This window comes from Acomys russatus, chromosome 18, assembly GCF_903995435.1.
Source record: "Acomys russatus chromosome 18, mAcoRus1.1, whole genome shotgun sequence".
NCBI lineage: Eukaryota > Metazoa > Chordata > Mammalia > Rodentia > Muridae > Acomys > Acomys russatus.
The window spans coordinates 21,376,029-21,392,539 of record NC_067154.1 but is presented as its reverse complement, the minus strand read 5'-3'; the positions used below and the strand labels follow the sequence as shown (position 1 = coordinate 21,392,539).

Sequence of the window (16,511 nt, the reverse complement as noted above, 5' to 3'; positions counted from 1 at the left end):
ATAAAATATGCTAATGATGCACCTGTCACCAACCTGACACTTTTATTTGGTGAGATTAAATTATACTTAACAATAAGCCTGCCTTTTAAAAAAGGGAACAAGACCCAGGGCAATTTAGAAACCCCAAGCGGAGAGCACAATCCTTTGTGTTATGCTTCTTAACAAAGTTCCATACTCAGTCATAGCACCATAGTGGTGATTTAAATTAAATATTTGCATAGTCCCTCCCAAGCCAGGAAGGATTATAAATAACCTAGGCACTGGAGACCTCTCCCAGTTCTGTGGGACTCTGCTGTTAAGGTTAAAGTCTGGCATTTCAGGACAGCCTCTGAGCTCAAGATGAAGGACTCCCTTTCACACAGCCCTCAGGGAGATTATAAACCCAACTCTTTCCTGATTAAAAAAAAAAAAAAAAAACAACCTGTTCAGTGTGTGTCTGGGAATTACTGGAAACATCCACCGTATGCTAATGAGATATCTTGGTGTCTTGGCTGTCAACCAATGACCTTTAACCATACCTGGAGATTCTCCCCCCCCCCACCCCCCATAGGATAATTATGTACTGCTTTCCCCTTCTTATGATAGGGCTGTGTTGTTACATGTAAAGGAAATATTCCTAGCACCCCTGGACCCAATGAATCACCCTCAAAACACCTCCTACAGCCCAAGGTTTATAAGTCCCTGTTTCACATGACATAAAGGGTCCAGCATCACCTGTTTCATCAAAGATTGTCTGATACTTGCCATTTATTCTGGGAAAGGAGGCGCTCCTCTTCTCCCTGAAGAATTCATCACTGGACCTGTAGAGCTTGGCTTTTGGTCACATGCTGCTGGCCACGGTGAGCTTCTGCCACTCACCAGTGTATCCTCGCAGATCCGGACTGCTGCCACTATCTTTCCAGCACTGCTCCACCCAGTGCAGTGCCCATCTGCGGGAGCAAGCAGCTGGTTGCTCTCAAATCAGCCATTTTGCCCACCAGGACAAAAGCGGACTGCTGCCGCTACTTTTCTCAGTTTCAGAACTCCGAATGAACCTCCGTAACCAGCCGCTCAAGAGTCAGCCACTGACTTGCCCAGGCTGGGCCTTTATTGCCACCTGGTTCAGGTTTTGGGGCTCTGAGATCCTTTGACCCTGCACTTCACGCTTTCCGGCCCACCCCCAGCCCGCAGCTTGCACTTCCGGTTTCATGCTCAGCAGGCAGAGCCTCCCAGGGGAGTATCTGACAAAGCCCAGGCTCCTGCCTGACCTCCCCCAACCCCACTCATCTTGTGCTCCTTTTGGTCCCTCATCTTGGAGCTCATTTCCTTCAGTTAGCTGTCTGAACCTTGCTCAAATGATGTTTTTATTTCTGTTCACCCTTGTATTAGTCGGAGTTCTCTACAGGAACACAACTGATAGAATGACTATACATAGTCAGTGGCTGTCTATCAGTGAAAGTTCAATAATACGGTAGTTGTGCAGTCCACGAAGCTGGATAGTACCCCGGTACCCCGGTCTTCAGTGTGTGCTAGAATCCCAAAGAGGTAGGCTCCAGTGCCAGTGAAGGAATGGACTTGCCAGAGAAAGTGAGAGCAAGTAGGCAGAGAGCGAAAGCTTCCTTCTTCAGCATCCCTTATATAGGATGCTAACAGGTGTGGCCGGACATTAAAGGTGGGTCTTCCCATCTCAAACGGTCTGGATTAAAGGCAAATCTTACTGCTTCAAGTAATTTAATTATAGAAAATCCCTCACAGGCATCCCCAGCTGCTTGGGTTTTAGTTAATTCTTGATGTAGTAGTCAAGTTGACAAGCAACGACAACAACGACAGGCATCACAACTCTTTTTCAGGCCCGCTGATAAAAACAAAAATCAAAAAACAAAAAAACCCAAACCATTGATGATAACAATACTGACAACAGGAATTGGGATGAAAACATTGTCTTTCTGGTCATTGTTCTAACTGGGGTCTCTCTGTTCAGAACTGGAAAGAGAGAGAAATGAAATGTCATAAGTGCAGAAGCTGAGGACACAGACACCCCCTCTTCACCCCACACCTCCTACCATGGAGAACTGAAATGCTAAAAAAAAAAAAAAAATTCAAAGAACATTAATCATTTCTTTTGTTTGCTCCTTTTTTTAAAGCTAGTTCCAGCCAGATTTTTGGGAAAGTTTTACTTGAAGGCTTTTGCATGGATTAGCATAAAAGGAGGAAGTGATTTAGACAAATGAATTGCACAGGCCTATTTCTTTTCCCGGATTTAGATTAAAAATGGAATTCTTAGTTTTCTGGTTCCTTCCTGGAAAATGGCGATTTCTATTCCAGAGTCATTCTAGCCTCTGCCTCATACCCCGAGTTTTCAGAGATCATCTCCAGTAGAGTGAACAGGGATGGGGAAGTGGAGGCAGGGGTGTGGTTTCCTCAGTGACAATGTACTAGGACTGTCCTGGGGCTTAAAAGGCTGTGCTAAACCCTCAGGGGCTTACCTCTAAGGCACATGCATTCTGCTTCCGTTGAGGCATGTCTCATTATATTTCAAGTTGGTTTTTTTCTTCCTTAAAACATATGAGTGCATGTGTGAGTGTGTGTGTGTGTGTGTGTGTGTGTGTGTGTGTGTGTGTGTGTGTGTGTGTACAATCGGGTACTTGTGTGTGAACATGCATTTGAAGGTCAGAGGACACCCTCAGGTGTCATTCTCAGGAACATCACAGTGCTGGAATGACCCTGAGCACCATCACGATGGCATTTTGACACGTGGTCTGGGTATCCAGTCCCAATCCTTACACTTATACGGCTCCTGCTGTACTGATGGGGCTATCTCAGGCTTGTATTACAAGTCGAATGGGCCTTACTTCATGCCCTCTGAACTTTCTTTTTTTCGGGGGGTGGGGTGTTCAAGACAGGGTTTCTCTGTGTAACCTTGGCTGTCCTGGACTCACTTTGTAGACCAGGCTGGCCTTGAACTCACAGAGATCCACCTGCCTCTGCCTCGTGAGTGCTGGCATTAAAGGCTTGCGCCACCACACCTGGCCCCTCTGAGCTTTCTAAAGACAAGGTCACTCACAATGATTATAAACGTAATGATGATGAGAAGGGCAAACTGCTCAAGTAAAAGGTTCCTCCCGTTCTCCTCCTTTTCACTCCTACTGTTAGGGGTGTCTACTGTCAAATTTCTAGATTTCTCTATTATTTATCAACAAATACACATCGTTACATTAAAGGCATTACTTTTTTTCATTTCCCTCTACTCCTCTCAGTTCCTTGCCCCTCCCCCTCCAGATCCACTCTCGTTCTGTCTTTCACTAGAAAAGAACAGGCTTCTAAGAGATAACAAGCAAACATGACAAAATAAAATATAATGAAATGAAGCCAAAACTCTCATATTGAAGTTGAACACAGCAACCCAGCAGGAGGAAAAGAGTCCCAAGAACAGGCACACCAGTCAGAGACACACTGGTTTTCACACTCAGGAGTTATATACATAGATGCAGGCGACCTGGTGTAGACCCGTGTAGGCCCTGTGCTTGCTGCTGCAGTCTCTGTGAGCTCATATGCCCCTTGCTTAGTTGACTCAGTGGCCCTTGTTCTCCTGGTGTTCCCCATCCCCTCTGACTGTTACAACCTCTCCACCTCCTCTTCTGTGGGATTCCCTGAGCTGTTAGGGGAGAGACTTGATGTAGACCTCCAATTTAGACTCTCTCCACATAATGTCTGTGTGCATCTGTTCCCATCTGCTGCCAGAGGGAGCGTCCCTGGTGAACACTGGATAAGACAATGACCTATGAGCACAGCAGAATACCATCAGGGATCATTTTATTTATTTTTTAGAGTAGTAGTATTTGGTTTTAGCCTAGGTCTCTGGGCTATCTAGTCTCTGGTTCTTGGTTACCCAAGAACCAGAGTCACGAGTGGGTTCCTTCCCATTGAGTGGGCCTTAGGTCAAATCAGATCTTGGTTCTGGGCCACCATTGCCCTAGTATATTATGCAGGCAGGGCAGACTATAGAGTAAAGGTCTTGTGGCTGGGTTGGTGTTCACGTTTCTCTTCTGGTAACCTACAGAGTACCTTCTCACACCGAAGACACGAGAATGCAGGGGTGAAGGCTCCACGTAGGCACCAGCTTGACTTTTCTCCTTGTTCTATGAGTTGTATGGAGGTTGTCCTCAGCAGTGAGGTCCTGCTGTCAGCTTCCAGACAGCAGCCTTTTGTCTTAGCAACAGCACAGGTTGTGTGGAGTTTTCATTGAGACCTCTTGGCTAACAACTCAATTGAACGCAATCTAGTCCCGCCACTGGAAGCCTTGCCGGCTACAAGAGACCCTGTGTGCCCCATTACTAGGAGTCCTTATTAGCATCACCTTCATAGATTCCAGGAAGTTTCTACTGCACCAGGTTTCTACCACATCCCACAAATGCCCCCTCCCAATTCTAGCCATTTCTCCTTCCACCCCATCTTCCTCCACACAGGTCATCCCTAGCTCCCAACCCGAGTCTGCCCATATACTCTATTCTATTTCTCCCTCCCAGTGAGATCCCTGCGTCCGCCCCCAGACCCTTCCTCTTTATGTAACCTTTCTAGGTCTATGGTTTGCAGCTTTGTTATCATTTAATGGCTAATCTCCACCTACAAGTGAGTACATACCATATTTATCTCTCTGAGTCTGGGTTAGCTCACTCAGAATGATTTTTTTTTTCTAGTTCCATCCATTTGGCATGATGATTTTTAAGACATGTATTCAGGATTGGAAAAAAAAAAGTAGCATGTTAAAGATTCCATTCATTCATTCATTCATTCATTCATTTATTTATTTATTTTTGAGACAGGGTTTCTCTGTGTTACCTTGGCTGTCCTAGATTCACTTTGTAGACTAGGCTGGCCTCGAACTCACAGTGATCCACCTGCCTCTGCCTCCCGAGTGCTGGGATTAAAGGCATGCCCCACCATGCCCGACTTTTATTTCATTTTGTAATTATGTGTCTGTTTGTGGGTATGTACCTGTGAGTGGTGGTCAGAGCTATCTTTTCAGTTTCAAAAGTAACATTAATCTTTTTGTTTGTTTGTTTTTTGTTGTTGTTTTCTTTGCTTGTTTTTTGGCTTTTGGTTGTTTTGTTTTGTTTTTTGAGACAGGATTTCTCTGTGTAGTTCTGGCCATCCTGGACTCGATTTGTAGACACGGTTGGCCTCAAACTCACAGAGATCCACCTGTCTCTGCCTCCCAAGTGCTGGGATTAAAGGCATGCACCTCCATGCCCAGCTGTAATATTATTCTTAATCTCTATTTTGGGCATCAGTTTTGTCAACAGCAGAAATTTAGCATTTGTCACTGCAAAGGAGGCATTTCAGAGTTCTTGGTCAGCTGGAAACTCTCTTCTGTTCTGCCTTGCATTGAAATGGAAGTTTCTAGTTTCTTTGAAGACTCAGTTGGATCACATGATTGTGGGAAGGAGTAAGCTTTGTCACAGGTGGGAGCAGTCTTGGCGGGCTTTACCCTTGGGGCACCCCATGAATACCTTGTGACAGACTGGAGCCATCCTGAGTCTGGAATTCAGGAAGCAGACCTGAGAACCCTACCTGGACTATTGTCTTTCTAATGGACCCTCACCCGGAGAAGGAGCCAGTCCTTCCCACGTGACTGAAGGAGTTGGGGAAGAGAGAATAACAAAGTCGGCTGCAGGGAGAGCGTGCGGGGGGGGGGGGGGGGGGGGGGGGGGGGGGGGGGGGGGGGGCGGGTGCAGCGGACGAGCTGGACCAACACGCAGGCCAGAGAGACACCTAAGGATCCGTCCCGTGGAACGGCTACCGGAAGGTTCACTCTTTTGTCCCTTTAACCTTTTTCCTTCTTGTATAAACTAGTTGGGTTGCATAATAAAGTTTAATTGCTAAAAAACAGAGTCAACATCTGGCGCCCAACGTGAAGCTCGAACCCACGACCCTGAGATTAAGAGTCTCATGCTCTACCGATGATGCTTTTCTGGAAGAGATTTTGTGAGACGGCCGGTGACGATTTTTTGGAAGCAGACACGTGAGAGGGCGTGTGATGTTTGGAAGACAAATAAAACCCTACCAACAGTGGGAGGAGGCTTTTGCATTGCTATCCTGGTTACAACACATCACTGGTCTTTGCAGGTCTTCGATGGTCTTGGCTGATCTTCATTGGTCTTCCCTTTGCAGATAGAAACATTCCAGAGACCTTCTCATGGTACTCTGGCTGATTCTGGTCCCTTCCGCTGACCAATGCCGATTTGGCAGAACCTTGCAGTTTCTTCTGGATTGTGCCGCTGCTACAGATGCATGCAACTGTTTGGTGTTGGCCATTGGACTGGACTGCTGGTATCTTGACAATACAGAGTGGTATTGGCCCAAGGAACAATGTCTAAACAGGTCCACAACCACTTTATCCTACTATCATTCTTTCTCCCTTTCCTGGGGTCCGTGGTTTAGAAGTGAGGTTGAAGTGTTTAAGAACCTTAAATAAAGTAAGTGTAGAAAATCTAAGCCTACAATCACATGGTGGTTACTATTGCAATCATAGATTCAGGGAGGCTGTTTCCGACGCATGGCAGAGATTTGCACACATTGGCAAGTATGGTGCCACTGTCACATCTAGCCTTGAGCAGGTGCCACTTCTCACTGACCTCCATGCTGGCATCTACCACAGACCTAGGGATGGCTGATATTGAGGATCAGCCTGACGGGACCTAGAATCACCCAGGAGAGAAACCTTAGGTCCTGTGTGCGAGGTAGTTTACAGTTTGGGTTACTGGAGGTGAGATGATCTATCTGGGGGGTGTTGTTCCAGGAGCTCGGGTCCAAGACTGCATAAAAAGAAGACAGGGAGCTAAACACTAGCTTTCTTCTCTCTCTGCTTCCTGATGGCATACTGAGACCAGTTGCCTCAAGGGCCCCCTTTTCTCCTGTTTCCATGGTGATGGACTGTATCATCAAACTGTGAGCAAAAAACAAACCCTTCCTTCCATAAATCGCTTTGGTCAGATAGTCTGTGCTAGCAATGAGAAACATATCATGTAGCTCACACTGTAACTGTGATGGAGGTGTTGCCTCGCCCCAGTCCAGGGGCTCTAACTAGCTGCTGCCTTTTACCTGAGACTGGAGGTTGTGACCTGGGCCCTAGCCGAGGAAGCTCATCTGACCCAGCCAGGTTTCTTTTCTTTTCTTTCTTTCCATCCCCAGTAGTGTTGGCAGAGAAAAACCAAACCAAACCAGCCACACTCTCCCTGTCAACTTTTCTTGTTGTTGTTGTTGCAGCATTGTTTTGGTTTTTTGAAACAGGTTTTCTCTTTGTGGAGCCCTGGCTGTCCTGGAACTCATTCTGTAAACGAGGCTGGCTTTGAACTCAGAGACTCACCTGCCTCTGCTTCCTGAGTGCTGAGATTGAAGGTGTGCACCACCATCGATCGACAGGCTCTGGTCCAGTGTCCTTTGTCTCTCCTCTATACCACTGTGACAGCCAAAGGAGCTTTGTAGAGAGGCCTGACATAGGAAAGTGGGCACAGCTCAGTGTTCCCCAGAGCCTTACACTTTGTTCAGAGGCTCAGTCTAAAGTAGACACCGTATTTTTCCCACCAGCTCCTCTCTCTCTCCGCTTTTCCTGTCTTTCCCATCATAAACTTTTATCTTGCCCCATAAAGGAGAACACGTTCTTAGCCAGCAGTCATTTCTTTTAAAGCTATTGTCTAAGGTATTGTTGTCTCTGACAGAAGTTTCAAAAGTCTATTTTGAAACTAAAAGGTTGAGATTTTTTTTTCCCCTTCTGTGCTCTGTTCCACTACAGCTCTTTGGTCTGAGGCCTGGGATGCCCTGGTTAGGGCCACCCATGGTGGAAGGGCTGTTAAAAGAAAGAGGACCATCCACAGCAGGGAAGCTGACAGGGAAGGGGAGGAGGAGAGTACTTAGTAAACACCCCAAAGGGTTTCTCCACTGTAACAGGACAGCTTAAACATTAAAGAGATGGGCTAGGAATATAGCTGAGTGGTAGGAAGCTTGCTTAGCAATTCTCACATTGAACTGACCATGGTGGCACATGCCTGTAATCCCAGCACTCGGGCTATGGATGCGGGAGGATCAGGAGTTCCTTCTACATAGTGAGTTCAAAGTCAACCCGGACTAGATTCTGTCTCAGAAAGAAACAAATCAACAACAAAATCTGTATAATTGTTTTGCTTGTCTGTATGCATGTATACCATGTGTGTACCTGGAGCCCTCCAAAGTTAGAAGAGGGCATTGGATCCCCTGGAACTGGAGTTACAGATGGTTGTGAGATGTCATGTGGGTCCACTTTACTCTTTTTTTTTTTTTTTTCCAATTTATAATCCTGTTTCTAGCCAGGCATGGTAGTGCATGCCTTTAATCCCAGCAATTGGGAGGCAGAGGCAGGCAGATCATTGTGAGTTTAAGGCCAGCCTGGTCTACAAAGTGAGTCTAGGACAGCCAAGGCTACACAGAGAAACCCTTTCTCAAAAAACCAAAATAATAATCATCATCATCATCATCATCATCATCATCATCATCTTGTTTCTACTGCTCCAAGAAACAACATGGCTGTCTTTCAGAACCACTCTGTTTTTTCAGACCTGTCCACAGTCGCATACGTGCTATTGTCTCCCAATGTAGTTTTAGTTCATCCACTGTAATGGGCTTTTAGGCAGTGTCAGGTTTTGCTTTTGAAATAAGTACCCCTAGTGAAATCCTCCAAAACCACGTATTTCCTTATGGAGGAGTGTCTCCACAGTATACTCTGCTAGAAACAGCCATGTTGCGTCACAGAATACACTAGTTTTCTATTTTGTTTCTTCTGGTCACATAATCACTCATACCTCAGCCACAAGTCTATAAAGACATCTGTGTCCACCAATTTCCACCAACATGGGCATTTATCAAGCTAAAGCCATTCTTGTTTCTTGGGAATTAGTTTGTTTGAGACAGAATCTCATTGTGTATCTTTGGCTGTCCTGGAACCTGCTGTGTACACCTGGCCTCAAATTCCTGATGCTCCTTCTGCCTCTGCCTCAACAGTGCTAGAATAAAAGTGTGTGGCACCATGCTGCGGAGGCCTTTTTTTTTAATCCTGGGACAGGGTTACAGGGTTTCTCTGTGTAACAGCCCTGGATGTCCTGGAACTCTGTAGAACAGGCTGGCCTTGAACTCACAGAGCTCTGCCTGCCTCTGCTTCCTGAGTGCTGGGATTAAAGGCGTGTGCCACCACACCGGCTAAAGGGCGGTGCTTCTTGTATGAATTGCTTGTTTCCTCAAACTATTTTTTCTGTTAAACTTTTGCACTACTTAATTTATAAAAAAATTTGGCTTTGGATTTTGAGACAAGGTTTCTCTGTGTAGCCTTGGCTGTCCTGGACTCACTTTGTAGACCAGGCTGGCCTCAAACTCACAGATATCCACCTGCCTCTGCCTCCCAGTTGCTGAGATTATAGGCTTGCGCCACCATGCCTGTCCATAAAAGATCTTTATATGTGAAGGAAAATAGATCTTCAGCTAGTTTTCCTAATTTGCCATTAATCTTTGACTTTTTATATAAAAAACTTAAATATTGTATGGTATAAGCCTATGAAATATGTTCCTTTCTGCCTTTTGTGTTACACAATGAATAAGTATTCCATTTTAATATTAGGACAATATTTGAATCTTGTTGTAAACACTTTGGGTTTCTATTAGATAGTTGGGTAGTTGGATTGTTGGTTGGTTCCTTTGGAGACAGGATCTCACTGTGGCGGGCCTTAAACCCACAGAGATCTGCCTGCCTCAGCCTCCCAAGTGCTAGTATTAAAGGCATAGGCTACCTACCACTCCAGGCACATTTTGGGTTTTCTATTTTACATTTTAACTGCTGGAACTTGTTCAGGTTTAAGGGCACATTATCTTTTCTGTATGTTTCTGTGCCTGCTATTGGATACCATGTCTCTTCCCTCCTATACTTTTAGGTAACAATGTTACATTTCACCATAAGGTCTGTGAGAGCCAAAGTTATGTTTTAAGTTTTAATTTATGTGCCTAAGAGATCCACAAAACAAAACAAAAAAATGCCTCTAACCTGTAAGCCCTTTTCCCAAGAGCAGATACTTCCTGAGATGCTAGAGGCTATCGTTCATGTAAGATAACAAGCCACTTGTATTCACTTCCCTAAATAAGTTTGGTTAGTCCAACTGGACCAGATGTGCTTGATCACACGTAGGTGGGAGGTATGAAGGCAGGAATTACATCAGGATGGATGCTTGACTTGGATTGGAGGAAGGCTGGAAGTATACTTAGCCTTGTGGGTTTGTCTTTGTAAGCACCTGGCCGTTTTCGCATCCTGGCCAGGATTTAATTAAAGTTTGCTTCAAAGTTGGCTCCAAATTGTAGGAGTGGTCTTATTCTTACCCTGTGGGATTAACGGGGTCCAGCATTACTGATTCGAGGACTTCTACTCTTTTTCTTTTACCTTTACGTCTTTTCTTATATGGAGTAGACAAGCCTGTGTTGGTCTTCAGGTGGGTATGGTGGATGAGGAGAAGCAGATACAGCAGCTGCCCTTCCTTCCTCCCTAAGCTTGGGAGCTCCTGGGAGTGGCAGAGGATTGGGCTCTCCATAGTCGTCAAAACTAGCAGTAAACACAAAAGCCAACTTAAGATCCTTCGGGAAAATATCCAAACCCTTAAAGTTAACACAAATCAAAGAAATACCGCATGAGAGGCCTATAAGATGGCTCTGCAGGTAGAGGTACTTGCTGAGTGCCTGACAATAGGAACTGACCTCCATATGTGTGTGCATTACACACACACACACACACACACACAAACACTCACAGAGCAAACAAACAAATAAGCAAACAACTTAAGTGCTATGTGAATACTTGAGGATGAGAGTGCGTCAGAAGAAGCAGAGCAGAGCTGGTGTACCCGGGAGGTCACAAGGGTCACCTCCCAGTCAGGCAGGCAGAGGAGGCCTCCACCAGGAGGTGACCTTTACACAAAGATTTGGCAACAGGAAGATCATGAGTCAGGAGGTTTTCTGAGCAAAACATTTCAGGCAATGGAGTTGGGCCTGTGGAGGTCTAAAGGGCATGTGCTTGTGAGAAGAACTAAGAGGAAAGCAGTCTAAGCATCCATGTGGGAAGGAGAGGAGGGGTGGGATAGGAACAAACAAGACAAAAAGGTAAGGAGTGGGGTGGGAACTGATCATCCAAGACCCCAAAGGCTTGCTATCAAGTTGTGGAGCCATCTCAGCTGTTTTTTGTTTTGTTTTGTTTTACCTTTTGTTCACTGTCTGAATGACTAAATGTCAACAATCCAAAGAGCACTAACATAAATGGCTTTTGGCGCATGTCTATAATAACAATAGGAAACTGAGGTAGAGGACCACTAGTTTGAGTCCAGCCCGGGCTACAGAGCAACAGCTTGTCATAAGAAAAGAGAAACATGGCTCTTGTCAACTTAGAGAACCGGAAGTTGTTTGTAGACCTCTTGCCTTTTGTGGCCATCGCTGTATCGCAGCCACCAAAATGAAGTTCAATCCCTTCATGACGTCTGACTGAAGCAAGGACCGCAAACGCCATTTCAGTGCACCTCCTCACATTCAGAGGAAGATCTGTCTTCCCCTCTTTCCAAAGAGCTGAGACAGAAGGATAATGTCTGGTCCATGCCCATTCGAAAGGACGATGAAGTTCAGGTTGTCCGAAGACACTACAAAGGCCAGCCGATTGGTAAAGTGGTCCAGGTGTACAGGAAAAAGCATGTCATTTACATTGAATGAGTGCAGTGAGAAAAGGCTAATGACACAACTGTCCCACGTGGCCATCCACCCCAGCAAGGTGGTTATCACCAGGCTAAAGCTGGACAAAGACTAGAAGAAGATCCTGGAAAGGAAAGCCAAGTCCAGACAAGTAGGAAAGGAGAAGGCCAAATACAAGGAGGAAACAATCAAGAAAATGCAGGAGTAGAGATACAACCTTCATTTAAGACTGTTTAAGTAGTTAATAAGAGAGAGAGAGAGAGAGAGAGAGAGAGAGAGAGAGAGAGAGAGAGAGAGAGAGAGAGAAACAAATCTAGGTGTGTCAGCGGCCATCTGGAATTCCAGCAACTTGGAGGAAGAGACAGAAGGATCCGGAGTTCAAGGGCAACGTTGGCTACATGCTGATTTACAGGGCAGGCTGGACAACATACAATCTTGTCTCAAAAACAAAAAGACATTTACTTAAGCAGCACCTAAAGTCAATCAAATTGGCATTTTTGCAGTGCATAACAGGCTAAACATTTACAGCAAAAGATCCACCTGCCTCTGCCTCCCAAGTGCTGGGATTAAATGTGTATGCCACCACGCCTGGCCTCCTATATACTCTAAATCGCTTATTACTTATAATACCAAATATAGTGTAAATGCTACTACACTATATTTTTGGAAAAATGACAAGAATAAAAAGCAGGCTACATGTGTTTAGTCCAAATGTATTTTCTTTATGAATATTTTCAATTTAAAGTTGTTTAAATTTACTGCAGTAAAACTGAAAGCTATGAAAGGTTAACTACATAGAATTGTACATAGTATAGAGAGACATACACCCTCTTCTGGTCTCCTCAGACTCCTGCACTCACATGGAGCACATACATACCCTGAGGAACACACACACAATACATACATTTAAAAATTTTTAAATAGAAATATAAAACACTACACATATAACATACATATTGTAAAGTAAATGTTAAAATTCAGGTAAATGGGCTTGTTATATTAACAAATAATTCAAATGTTGACTCTGTTTCTTAGCAATTAAACTTTATTATGCAACCCAACTAGCTTGTACAAGAAGGAAAAAGGTTAAAGGGACAAAAGAGTGAACCTTCCGGTAGCCATTCCATGGGACGGGTCCTTAGATGTCTTTCTGGCCCGGGTGCTGATCCAGCTTGTCCGCTGCCCCCGCACGCTCTCCCTGCAGAGAGTGTTATTCTCTCTCCCCCAACTCCCTCAGTCACGTGGGAAGGACCGGCTCCTTCTCCCGGTGAGGGTCCATTAGAAAGACAATAGTCCAGGTAGGGTTCCCAGGTCTGCTTCCTGAATTCCAGACCCAGGATGGCTCCACTCAGTCTGTCACAAGGTATTCATGGGGTGCCCCAAGGGTAGAGCCCGCCAAGACTGCTCCCACCTGTGACAAAGCTTACTCCTTCCCACATTCAAATGAATTCATATTACTATAACTCAATGTAATTGTCTAATGATAATTCCATTATAATATAATCTCACTATGTTAAATATATATTAATCAAAGCTATTTTCAAAATTCTAAGAAAATGATTAGAAGCAGAGGAAAAATTAGTTTGATGGAAATATGTGAGATATCAATCTGAGAAATTCTTACATCATCTGAAACAGCACCTTACAACTGTTCTCCCCAAGTGTCCCAGGTTAAAAAAAAAATCTGGGTTTATCATAGCAGGAGGGAAAGTCATTGTGGCATCAAAGCTACTCCATTTTTCCCCCCAAAACAGGGTTTCTCTATGTAAATTTAGCTGTCCTGGACTCACTTTGTAGACAAGGCTGGCCTCGAACTCACAGAGATCTATCTGCCTCTGTCTCCCGAGTGCTGGGATTAGAGGTGTGTGCCACCAGGTCCTGCTGATACTCTTTTTTTTTTTTTTTTTTTTTTTTTCCCAGAGGCCTCAAGACTTTTATTCTGATGACAAAATGGTCCCAGGAAGAATAAATTTACAGGGAACTGAGTGAGTGTGGCCAGGACGAAGGTGTAGGCACATTTATTCTCCTCATGGTCACTGGTCACAGATCACACGGTGGCCTCCCCCTCACCGGCCTCCTCGTCCTCCTCTAGCAGGCTGTAGCTTGCATGGGTCTGGCAGGGTCTCTGCAGGGGGTGGGCCAGCAGCTTGGCCATGCAGTTGTGCAGCTCAAGGGCAGGGCCAGCCAGTGCCACCTCATACTTGTAGCTGGTGCCCTTGGTGTCCAGGCTGCCCATGAAGGCGAACATGTCCTTCCAGCTCAGCTCCTCATCCTTCTCCTCGGCGCCGTTGTGGATGTAAACGATGTCGAAGAAGAAGTAGGGACACTGGAGCATCTTCTTCATGGGCTCAGTCAGGGAGAACTGGGGCTGGCAGGGAGGGCGGCTGTAGACCAGGATGGTGCGCACGACGTAGGGGGCTGGGATGGTCTGCACGTTCTCGGTGACTGGCAACTCGGCCTTCTGCTGGATGAGGTTGAAGAGGCCTTCCAGATTGAACGTGGAACAGGATGCTGTCTCCAGGTCATGCAGGCAGCTGCAGAGCTCTCGTGGGTCAGAGGTCAGGCCAGACAGCCAGGCACAGTCATTGTTCAGCGAACTCGTGGCTCTTGTCAATCTTGTGCTTGGTGCGCACAAACATCTCCACCGTCTTCTGAGATACGTTCAGGGCGTTCGTCCTGGAGCCATTGAAGGACTCCAGTTTTGGCATAGACATCTCCTCTGAAAGGTCCAAACAGATGATCACCTTCTCTGGACAGTTGACTCTTGGCGTTCGAATCTGGACCTCAGGTGCTGGTGCTGGTACCTGCCAGGGCTTGGGCCGGGCTCCCAAGACACTGGCGGCCCCATCATCCACACTGGCTGCCTCGTCCACGCCCTCGCTGTGGCTGCCCACGTTGGCCTGAGCCTCCAGGGCCCAGTTCTCAGCGCCCTCGGGGTTGGAGCGAGTGTGAGGCCTGGGCTCAGACGTAGACTCCTCTCCTTCCTCCTCCTCTTCTTCCTCTTCCTCCTCGGTGGGGCTGTTGGCCTCAGCCACCTCCATGGCTCCGGGGTGGTGGGATGGAGACGGGACAGCGGAAGCCAGGATCCTGCCTGGAGCTGCCGCAAGGTGGGTTGCAGTCAGCCCACAGCGACACGGAGTCCGCACCCATCCACACCGCTGCAGGTCCCACCCCGCAGCCTGGCTACCGCAGCCAGTCCGATACTCCAATTTTTATTATTCCTGAAAATGCAGTGAGTGGGATACAAAATGAACCGTTTAACTGACGAAGAAAGACATGTTTCAGACTGGATGGCTTTTGTTTTGGAAATTGCATCATCTGAAATCCTCGTGGCACAGAGTAGTGTTCTTCTGCCTCAGCTGTACTCGGAGCATCTCTGTAATTTTTCAGGAAGTCCACTATTTCAAATGCATCAGAAACCTTGTGTAATGGCTAGCTCTGCGATTATCTATATGTATATGTAATATCTGTATCTATATATCTCACATTGCTGTCACCAATTCATGAAAATGCTGTTAACTATCTTACGAGAAGCCGGGCTTGGTAGCTTACCACTCTAATCCAAGTACTTGGAAGCCGAGGCAGAAGGGTTATAGTGGCAAATTCCCTGCCAGCCTTGGGCAACCTGGGGCACAGAGTGAGACCTTGTTTTGAAGGAAAAAAGGGAAGGAAGGGAGGAATCAGAGAAAAGAGAAAGAGGAGGAAGAGAGGAAGGGAGGGCAGAAGGAGGGAGTACTTAGAACAGAACTGATCCTTCGAAAATGTTAACAGGTTTCTTTGCTGTTAGAACAAGTTCTGAAACCCTAACAGCTTAAAAAGCACAACCTTTTTACCAAGTCTTTTTGTTTGTTTGTTTGTTTGTTTGTTTTGTTTTTGTTTTTTTGAGACAGGGTTTCTCTGTGTAGTCTTGGCTTTCTTAGACTTGTTTTGAGCCGGGCGTGGTGGCGCACGCCTTTAATCCCAGCACTCGGGAGGCAGAGGCAGGCGTATCGCTGTGAGTTCGAGGCCAGCCTGGTCTACAGAGTGAGTTCAGGATGGCCAAGGCTACACAGAGAAACCCTGTCTCGAAAAACCAAAAAAAAAAAAAAACAAACAAACAAAAAAAAAAAAGACTTGTTTTGTAGGCCAGGTTGGCTGGAACTCACAGCGATCCGCCTGCCTCCGCCTCCTGAGTGCTGGGATCAAATGTGTGCGCCACCACTGCCCAGCCAAGTTTTTGTTTTGTTTTGTTTTGAATTTCTGATTTTCCTTACACTTACTTGTGTGTGTTTATGTCCAAAGTGGAGGTGAAAGGACAAGTTTTAGGAGTTGGTTCTCCCTCCTACCTTGTGGGTCCTGGATCAAGTTTAAGCTATCCGGCACGGCAGAAAGTGCGTTTAGGCATTGAAGCATCCCAACCTCCCCCTTTTTACACAGTTGATAAAATTCCAAATCCTGAAATGAATTATTATATAAGTTGTAAGTTCATTACTTAAGAGCTCACCACTCACATTCTTAACTATTTGCATAGTTTTCAAGAAATTCATATACCTGAGACTTGAAAACAAAAGTAGAAATATATATATATATATATATATATATATATATATATACACACACATATATATGTATATGTATATATCATTTTCAGACTTTCCTAAACATGCACATATTTTTATGATGTATGGAATGCAAATTACTTCAAGTGAGGCTAAAATGTTCTATTTAAACTTTGCTCAACTGATAAAGATGTTTACATTTTTAGGAAGTACTCATACTCGCAGAGGCTTAGCAAATTTGATCTTGGTGAA

General features: G+C 45.5%; 1 protein-coding gene across 1 annotated transcript; it reads right to left on the bottom strand.

Annotated features, from left to right (window-relative positions):
• Positions 1–13,743: 13,743 nt before the first annotated feature.
• Positions 13,744–14,825, bottom strand: LOC127202210 (BRISC and BRCA1-A complex member 1-like). Its single transcript, XM_051160866.1, is given in 2 exon segments — positions 13,744–14,312; positions 14,314–14,825. Coding segments are annotated over 2 exon segments (993 nt in total). The 5' UTR covers positions 14,763–14,825; the 3' UTR covers positions 13,744–13,768.
• Between the last annotated feature and the right edge of the window lie 1,686 nt (positions 14,826–16,511).